Consider the following 10,147-nt stretch of genomic DNA (forward strand, 5'->3'; position numbering starts at 1 on the left):
TTGCTCTCAGCTACTTTTAAAAGAGAAGAAATCTAAAAAAAAAAAAATAGGGTTTTGTCCTCATTGATAAAGGGGTCTAGATAACTCCTTCACAACTAAAAATTGCGAAGAATATTCAGGGCGCGCAGATTAAACCAAAGGGCAAATCTGCATTTTTCTTCGGCGCTTCTTAAAGCGCCAGATAAAACTGGGAATGCTGGGATCTGCCTTGCGGTCTTGCTCAGCATGGTGCACCATCCAAACACAATCCAAAGCCACCGGTGTGCCAGCAGCAATTTGGAAAAAAGCCCCGCACCATGACAAATGCAGGGGTCATGTCAGGTGATCCACCAGCATTTTCCTACAGGGACATAAAGCCTGTCTTTCAAATCAGAAGGCAGCTTGGTGGAAGAGCAATCGTGCTACAGGCAGGTGACATCAACATCCCTTGTGGTGGGAAAGTTGTTAGAGGAATGAGTGTCATTTTTTTCTCTCTTAAAAGCCCTGTTTCTCAGACTTGGCAGTTTTAAGATGAGTGGACTTCAACTCCCAGGATTCATGCTGGCTGGGGAATTCTCGAAGCTGAAGCCCACGCTTCTCAAAAGCTGCCGAGGTTGAAGAACCCTACTCTGGAGAGATGCTACCCGCTAGGTCAGTGATGGCGAACCTTTTAGAGACCGAGTGCCCAAACTGCAACCCAAAACCCACTTATTTATCGCCGGGTGCCAGGTGGGCGTGGCTGTGGTGATCATGGCAGATTGGGTAGGTGTGGACAAGGTAAGCATGGTCACCTCGATGCTGCTCGTGGGGAGGGACACCTGTAGGGGCTGGGCAGGGTTGGGGAGATCCAGGGGGTCTCTGGCAGGTGGGGCGGTGGGCAGAAGGCTCATCCTGCGGGGTGAGGCGAGGCAAGGCGAGGCAGGGCGGGGGTGCCATTGTCACAGGGCAAGGTGAGGGCGGGGCGGCTGCTGCCTGACATATCGGCCCCTGCACACAGAGGCCAGAGAGCGCATGGGTGCTGGGATGGATCCGGCCATGTGAGACCTCGGTGAGTTAGCAGGCGGCTGGTTGAAGAGGGACGGTTGCCATCTCCGGGGCGTGGCACGTGTGCCCACAGAGAGGGCTCTGAGTGCCGCCTCTGGCACGCGTGTGCCATAGGTTCGCCACCACTGCGCTAGGTAGCCCTTTCCAATATGTTGAGCAGAAATCTCAAAAATCTAAACAAGTTCTTTCTTGTTAGTATCACTGCACAATTATGCTTGTGATGGACACGGAGATAGAATCACCACCTCGCCAGCTAGTAACATCATCCCTGTCTAGAGCCACCTTGAGTATCCTACTGGATGCCAAATGGAAATAAATTAGGCAGCCGTGCTGGGCATCGCCGGGAATTATTCCAGCCACATGAAACGCCCTTCACAACCCCCTATCCCCTGGGCCTAAAAACAAAAATTCAGAAAGCAGCTTGAAAGCCATTCTCAAAACACCAGAAACAACCCTGACGGCAGCCTCGCGTTCCACTTGTTTCCTAGTCAGAAACATTTTTTAGGCAGTGTCACACCTTCTCATGAAGAAACCCAAGGCCAGTAACTCGGCCTTCTCGGCATTCATGAAAAAAAACTACAGTAGAAGTCAACAAGTCCTAGCTCGAGAACGTATCGAGTTAGTAATGGTTCAAAATGTTCAAAGACACGTTTGGATTGAAAAAGGGTGTCCACTCAGTGCAGCTTTTTTTTTAAAAAAAAAAGAAAGAACATGGAAAAGCTAACTACACCTGGATAAACGCCTCTTCGGGGAGACATTTAGCTACAAAAGTTGCCCAGCTCTTGAGCAAAAATACCCAAACATTTGCCCAGATCATTTGAGCCAGTCAAACAGCTCCAAAGAAGCAAATGCCTGGATCCTCTGCATGGATCCGAAAGTGAAAAATCGAAACGGGTTTATCTACTCGGTAGCATCCTTGGGGAAACGACTACGTCTTCTAACGTCAACATTTAAACCAGGGGTAGTCAACCTTGGCTCTTTTATGACTCGTGGACTTCAACTCCCAGAATTCCTGAGCCAGCACAGCTGGCTCAGGAATTCTGGGAGTTGAAGTCCACGAGTCATAAAAGAGCCAAGGTTGACTACCCCTGATTTAAACCTTTTTTTAAAAAACAACGTGTTTACTCATTTCGTTCTTAGCTGTACTCGGGCCAAACTGAAATGTGAAATTTGATTTGGGATGCTACAATTGTAACCGCCTTTGCACCGTAAAGAATTGAATTGTACAATGAATCGTATTAATTGTACAATTAATCGCCTGCCAATTTTAGCCAGATTCACGTGGAAATGAGACGGTTCAGGTTTAGCTGAGAACTGTCCTACTTGCTTTCGTGTCATCTGTTTGACACGTCATGTCCCAAAGGGCATGACCTAAAGCCCCCCCCCAATCCAAAAGACCCCGTTAGTTGTGCATCCATGCAGTGGTGCTCCTGCCGATCTGCCTTTCCATTTTCCTCACTTGGAGAGCAAAGATTTCTCCAGGGTGCACAAACTGAGTTTCCCAGAGAACCAAGAGTCCTTCAGATCAGAGTTCCTCGCCATGATGGACCACTAAGACAGAGCAGCTGACTGGGCCTCGGAGAAGCTCTTTGAAAGAGATGGGCCAGAACGGGCCAACCTTCAGTGGGTGGGGGGGGGTGTTCAAATGCACACAGCGCATTTTCCTAGGAGCAGCCTGCCAGTTAACGCTGCAAACTACAAAACTCAACTCATGCAATATAATTGCTAACAAGTTTGAGGGACTCATTTCAAACATAGGACCTTTTTGGATTCAAGAAACAGTATATATCCATGCAAAAAGTCTGCACTTCCTGTAAAATACGCCTTTTTTTTAAAAAAAAAATAAATCCCAGCTTAAAAAAAAATTATTTAATACTTACTTATAATACAATCTGCTTTTTTTTTTTTTTTACAGAATTCTTCAAACACATAGTCAACGTAATTGCCAAAAACAATGTACAGAGAGTGGTATACCGGAGGCGGGAAACTGTTCCCAAAACAGAGAATATCTCTATAGGATCATGGGTGCCTCCTGCAGGACACGCTCGTCTCTGGTGCAGCCGGTATTTCTCCCCAGGAATTCCAAGGGATACCGTGCTAACGCCCTGTTCTCAGTTTGGCAACAATCATAGCTGCCAACTGCTGTGCGTCGGTCATGTGTGGATTCTTCTCCATCACGGAGAAGACGACGCCAGCAGGAAAAATATTACAGAGGTTCTTATAAGTTTGGTACTGATGCTCCGGGATAATACGTGGTTCTTGGGGCTCCCCACAAACCCCAATCCAAGGGTTATGCCAGAGTTGCTCCATCTTCTCGGGCATGCTCCTCACCATGACGGGCTCGTAACAGGGTTGCATGAGGTTGTTGCTCAAGGGATAGGAATGGTAGGAGTAGGCATCGGTTGCACACGGTAACGGATCCCAGCTGGCGTGCTGCTCTCGACAGAGCGGGGGCCTCTTCTGCCGAGTAGGGTTGCTTTCGTAAAGTCTCGAATCCGAAACACTGTCCATCCTTGTCATAACCAGCGCACGGCTCGGTTGGGCCGCGGCTGAGGATGGATGAACGTTTGGAGGTCCCGGGTAGTCCCCTGGGCAACTGGACCGTGCCCCGACAAGAGGGTGTTGGAGGTGTAGTGCTAAATGAGAAGCCGAATGCTTGCGCGGAATATGTTTGGGCCGTTCAGTGCCGTAGCTCTGAACCCTGGTTAAGCTCTCGTGATAGCCGTGAGAAAAAGGCTGAGGTCGGTTTTGCGGTGGAAGCCGAGGAACTTTAGCGTGATCCTCGGCACCCACATCTCCCACACCCAGGTACAGGTCGGTATACGAAGAGTAAGTGTCATTGCTGGCATGGCTTAAGCAACTGTCGGGACATGGGCTGGAATTCCTTGAGTAGATACCTTGGTCTAGCTCGACGCCGTAATAATCTGTGTTGTGGACGTTGCTAATGTTCAAACTGGAAAAGTCGTTGAGCATAGAATAATAGCCGTGGTCTCCCAAAGATTCGTACTTGGGGTATGGATCCGCGTAATTGATCGCAGCCCCGTGGCTATTGGTAACCAGGATTGGAGGATAGTGCATACTGGCCATGTGTTCCAGGGAGGATTTCTGATGGGCGAACTGAGAAGAAGACCCAGGCACGGGGCTACTCGCCGACCGAGCATTTAAGGCCCCGACCGCATGGCTTTTGGGAGGCGGAAGAGTTGGGACGCTTAACGCCGTCACAAGAGACGGGACGGAGCTGGCCTCAGGCTTCCGCATCATCGACAGCCGGTCCTCCGGTTCCATCACGACGGACCGGATGCTCGGATCAGACTGGCGTTTTGGAGGGTTGCGCTTCACCTCTGAAGGGTTCTCCCCCCCTTTGCAAAGGGTCGGCCCCGAGCCACATTTGGCCAAGGCGCCTTCGCTCATGGTTTTCACTGCAGATAATTTTGCACTGATGCGAAGCTCGTCGGCGACAGATCTCAAGGGCTGGTTTGTCCGTTCTGGGTGGTAATACTTACATTTGTGTCCATACGTGCATTTTTTCCCTGGAGGGGTGGGGGAGAAAAAAAGTCCTCTCTGATTAAGCCTGTTCCTTGCCAACTATATGTCTTAACTGGATAACCCTAATGAAATCTTTTGCTCTTACCACAAAAACGTAAAATTAAGACATTGGTATTTTCTTACATCATGAATAAAAGGCCCCACAAGTTTCCTTGTTAATAGATCCAAATTCTTGTCACGGTTTTAAGCCAAGGGACAATGCTCCATGAAGGCAGCTAGAGCAGGCCCCACAAATAAATATATTCATTTAAATGTTCACTCAAAATGAGGTATTAGAAAGCATCTTTCAGTCCTTTAATGTCCACTTGGAGTTATGAGATCTTAAATAAAGATCTTCCACATACATGTTATGAGATGTCAGCTAGTAAATGCTTTGGGGTTACAAACTCTCAGCTACATTAGAACACAGTTTGTTGTGATAGTGTTATTCTAAATGATTAAAGAGAATCATTAGTATCTATTCCTCTCTAAACAAAATGAATTTCTTGGCTGTAGATATAATTGAAACCCTAAAGGCAAGAGAGAGCAGAAAAACTAAGGCTTTACTCTCATACATCCATCTGATAATAACCCATGGATCATGAACTAGAGAAAGAGTATTTCTATGCTGCCTCCGGATTTTAAAAATTCAGAGTAAAATCTTGATTAGCCAATAAATTTAAATTGTATTTGCTTCAAAGTCGTACTACTTTACTACAATTATGAGGTGCAAATAACAGTAATGTAATTATTCAATATATTGATTGCTTATTTTAATGTTCCCCAACCTGGAGTCTTCCAAAGATTCAGGGGACTACAAATCTCTTAATTTTAAAAAAAATGTTGGTTAGGCAGTCTGAAAGTATTCCTCAAATCTTTAAAGCGTGGGGTCTCCAAACCTAGCAACTTAAAACTTGTGGACCTCCACTCCCAGAATTCCCCAATTAACCATGAGAACATGAGACCAAGTTTCTCCAAATCCCTCCAGTCACCTACTCACCATAAGGGCATGGTTGCTTTTTGTGTTCTGGAATAACTGGCTTTTTCCTTAAGAAGTTCTCAAGGCTAGGGCCGTGGCGTCCCAATGGGTCATCCGGTGGCATAAACCTAAAAAAAGGAAATGTAGTTAAACTTAACTGGCTAGCATTAATCTCTCTTTGACAAGCTTCCATCTGTTACTTCTTGTCCTGCCTTCAGGTGCTTTGGAGAACAGATGACATGATAGTCTTCCAAAAGTTGAGGGGCTATGACAGAGAAGTGGGGGTCAACCTATTCCCCAAAGCACCTGAGGGCAGGACAAGAAGAAACGGTTGGGAGATCATTAAAGAGATCCAGCCTAGAACTCGGGAGAAATTTCCTGTCAGTGAGAACAATTAATCAACGGCTTACTTCCAGAAGTTGTGGGTGCTCCATTACTGGAGGTTTTTAAGAAGAGAATGGACAGCCATTTGTCCAGAATTATATAGGGACTCCTGATTTAAGCAGGGGGTTGGACTAGAAGACCTCCAAGGTCCCTTCCAGCTTTGTTATTCTGCAATCTGTAAAGTAACCAGCATCCAGTGGGTAGGAAGGTCATACAATATTCTTAGATCAAATTGGCCACGACACAGACTTATTTACTATACTTATGTAGCGCACACTGAACACCGACCGTTGGTGGTTTAAAATATGGTTGCTGACTCTCAAACCAGCAACCTTTACTAACAAGCCAAGATCACAACCACTCTTGTGTTTTAGAAGGAGTGAGTTCAGACAGCAGCTTCTGCCGACAGAAATTTGGGGCTCAGTGGTGGTCGTAAGCCGAGGACTACCTGTAATAAGACTTGGTCCCACACCAAAAGAGGAGGAAGCCTCTCTAAGGAAGATTTGTGCACAATGAATGGTAGGAGGGGAACTAACATACTTGTCATTCACAAAGGAATACATGAGCAGCCGTTCCTCTATGAATTTCTTCCACTCTGGTTTTTCATTCTGAAGGTCGCGGTAATTGTCATTGGACACGATGATGCCGTCCGAGTCGTAGGCCAACTTCACTATAAAGCGGTCATCGTAGCAGACGACGCGTCTCCCTTGCACTCTCCGAGACGGGGTGAAGACGAGGATTTTTTCCTTCTCCAATTTGTGCAAGATTTCTTGGTCTGCAAAATTGGATTTGCATAAGAATGTTAAGATCAAGGGGCTCGGATAAAGAGCATTTATTACGGCTTGTCACTGTTGGCAGTTATATAACGATAGGGATTAATATGACCCATTTGGTTCATTGAGTTTATTTAATTCTTTTAGCTCAGGGGTCCATAACTTTTTTCCCAAGTTCTAGACCAGAGGACCCCGACCTTTTGGGCACCAGGGACCGGTTCCGTGGAGAGAGGTTTTTCCGTGGACCGGAGGGGCGTGGTTTCATGTACTGCCACAGATGGGGAGACCAGCTGGTTTGTGTGGACCGGTTTCTGGCATGCCACGGACCAGTGCCAGTCCACGGACCGGGGGTTGGGGACCCTTTTTCTAGACCACACTTGGCTTTAAAAGTAAAAAAAAATAGGCTTGAGTTGATTCATATTTAAACTTAATTAATACTTTCTACATTATGTACGCAATCCTGTTTCACTTTCTCATATGAAAAAAAGTACTTTTTGACAAGATAATTTTCTCTGGGGCCATACCCCAAGTTTGGGGAGCACATGTAGCAGATCAGTGGCTTAGATGCTACGGGAATCTAAGATACATTTAAGGATCCTGGCAGTATTTTATAGAATTTACATATACTTATAACATTTCTAGTCATACCATAATCATCATTTCCCCAGGCTATTAAGTTTACATCATAACATATGGGATAATTTTTAAGAAGATATTATGGGTGGCAAAATGGTATCTTGTCTGCTGTGAATTACTCATGACACCAACGGACTTTGGGGTGATTTAAGCCTGTAATTAGGTTCCCTCTGGCCTTGACCCATCAAGTACTTGTCTACATTTCTTTCCAAATATCTAAGGGGCTTTGAAAAGGTAGAGGGTGAAATAAGAACACGGAAAAGGATGAACGAAGTTATTACTTAAGCAGAATAAATAATCTGTAGTTCGCATACGGCTCCAACTTCTGAGGACCTCACTGAGAGCATGCCACTGAAATTCAGTGCAAATCATCTACTTTGGAGAGGGTAATTATTGCCAAGTTCTATATTCATTTATTCTAAAATAAGTGTTTATATCTCCAGTAGAATCAATGGGCTTGATTTTTCCCTTAAATCATTCTGATATACACAAAAAAAGCAGTTGTTTCTACTAATACCCCCCCCAGAGTCCTTTGGGGTTGATTTTCTGCTTCTTCATCATCAAGATCATCAAAAAAGAACTGTTGTTAAAAAACAAATGTTTATTTATTTATTTATTTATTAATCGCACTTATACCCCGCCCTTCTCCCAAAGGACTCAGGGCGGCTTACAGCCAATTTAAAACAAATTAACAATACAATATACAAATTTAAAATGTGGTTAAAATAAAATATTAATATAGGCCTTTCTTTTTTAAAACTATTTAAAAACCAAATTTAAAATACCCCTTAGGCCAGTCCTGCCAGCTGAAATAACCATGTCTTGAGGGCGCGGCGGAAGGAGGGGAGATCCGGAATCACCCAGATCTCTGGGGGTAGTTCGTTCCAGAGGGTGGGGGCTCCAACAGAGAAGGCTCTCCCCCTGGGGGTCGCCAACTGACACTGTCTGGCTGACGGCACCCTGAGGAGACCCTCTCTGTGGGAGCGTATCGGCCGGTGAGAGGTAATCTGTGGCAGAAGGCGGTCTCGGAGATAACCAGGTCCGATGCCATGGCGCGCTTTAAAGATGATAATCAACACCTTGAAGCGCACCCGGAAGGCCACAGGCAGCCAGTGCAGCTCGCGCAGCAGCGGCGTTTACCCACTGTTGCTTTAGGCAGGCACAAGCCTAGATAGGTGCAAACTTCTACAGTTCAACCCTGAGTTGCAAATATTCTCTTCTATTGCTACAAACCAGTTTGCAAACAGGGACAGGTACAAAACTACAATACTGCTTGTGCCCAACATATTAGTACTGCTTTTAATAATAAAAGGTAAAGGTTTCCCTATCGGTCGTGTCTGACTCAAGGGCGCGGTGCTCTCATCTCCATTTCTTGGCTGAAGACAATTTCCATGGTCACTTGGCCAGCGTGGCTATATGCCAAAGGCACGCGGAACGCTGTCACCTTCCCACCAAAGTGGTACCTATTGATCTACTCGCACCTGCATGCTTTCAAACTGCTAGCTGGGAATAAGCTTTGATTAAATTTACTGAAAGGAAAGGAAAGCCTATAGGGGGAAAAAAGAGTGATGATGAAAATGCACACGGAGTTTTTCTCCAGATCCGTGGGGCTTCTATTCAACAAAATCCTTAAAAAGTCCAGAATTCATGGAGATTTGCTGTCATCTTCTTTCACTAGAATCAGGGGTAGGCAACCTCGGCTCTTTTATGACTCATGGACTTCAACTCCCAGAATTCCTGAGTCAGCATAGCTGACTCAGGAATTCTGGGAGTTGAAGTCCATGAGTCATAAAAGAGCCGAGGTTGCCTACCCCTGCACTAGATGGTGCCTGTTTGCAAAATTATCTCTGCTCCCAAGTGACCAGCAACCTTTCCATCTAGAGAAATGTATGAATGAGGAATTCTAAAGAACAGCCAAAAAAAAAAAAAGCATTAAAAAACCCCCTAGATCAGAGATGGCGAACCTTTTAAAGACCGAGTGCCCAAATTGCAACTCAAAACCCACGTATGCATCGTGCAGTGCCGGGGTAGGTGTGGCCCATTGGCTGGGCGTGGCCCATTATGTGGGCGTGGCTGCAGTGGTAACGGCAGACTGGGTGGGACTAAAAAGTTCAATCAATCAATTCCAACTTTGCGAGATCTTTTTTTTCCCGCGAGAAGTTGCAATTGACTGATTGAACTTTTTTTTTTTTTTTTTTGGCACATGTGGCAGAGGCCTAAAGCGAAAAGGTTTTATAAAACCCAGCTGAAGGCCTAGGACTGGGGCGATGGCGCGCGTGCCCACAGAGAGGGCTCTGAGTGCCGCCTCTGGCACCCGTGCCATAGGTTCGCCACCACTGCCCTAGACTACAGCTTTCAGAAACCCCCTGATAATGCTTGTCTGTCACGTTTGGAGTCAAAATAATGGAGTCGTTTTCATCCGTACAGCAAGGCTTTTCAGAGCAACTCTTAGCAAGGAATGCTATTCTACAGTGTTCCTGTGATGGGGGCCATGATTGTTCTGGCTCGTAGAAGAGGCCCCAAAAGCCCCTCCTTCAATCCACAAGCAGGAGACGGAATGGGATGAAATCCTTTCAGTGTCTCTTACTTTTTCCACTAGGAAATACTCTGACCATTTCTTTTCCCAAAGAGGACTTGCCAGATGAAGCTGGTTGAAGTCATCACTGAAGTTATTATGAAACACTAAAGCTACTTCCCCAAATGATTAATAAATTCTTCCAGCACAGTTCAAATTTGCAGAATATTCTTTGAACACCCAGTTTTCTTCCTATTCTGCCCTTCCTTAATTCCATTTTGGTTTCCAGAAAAATAGGTCGGGGGGGGGGGG

At 45.8% G+C, this 10,147-nt stretch overlaps 1 protein-coding gene across 1 annotated transcript in view; it reads right to left on the reverse strand.

Moving 5' to 3' along the window:
• Positions 1 to 2,944: 2,944 nt before the first annotated feature.
• The window catches only part of ZC3H12B (zinc finger CCCH-type containing 12B), an 11,351-nt gene continuing 4,148 nt past the window's right edge, over positions 2,945 to 10,147 (reverse strand). The window contains exons 3-5 of the mRNA XM_015820287.1: positions 6,452 to 6,686; positions 5,549 to 5,655; positions 2,945 to 4,553 (exon numbers count right to left, since the gene is read on the reverse strand). Of these exons, the coding sequence (XP_015675773.1) occupies positions 3,121 to 4,553; positions 5,549 to 5,655; positions 6,452 to 6,686 (1,775 nt within the window). The 3' untranslated portion in view covers positions 2,945 to 3,120. The remainder of the gene's footprint in view (positions 4,554 to 5,548; positions 5,656 to 6,451; positions 6,687 to 10,147) is intronic.

Source organism: Protobothrops mucrosquamatus, unplaced genomic scaffold (genome assembly GCF_001527695.2).
Source record: "Protobothrops mucrosquamatus isolate PMUCROS unplaced genomic scaffold, P.Mucros_1.0 scaffold1111, whole genome shotgun sequence".
In the NCBI taxonomy this organism is placed as follows: Eukaryota; Metazoa; Chordata; class Lepidosauria; order Squamata; family Viperidae; genus Protobothrops; species Protobothrops mucrosquamatus.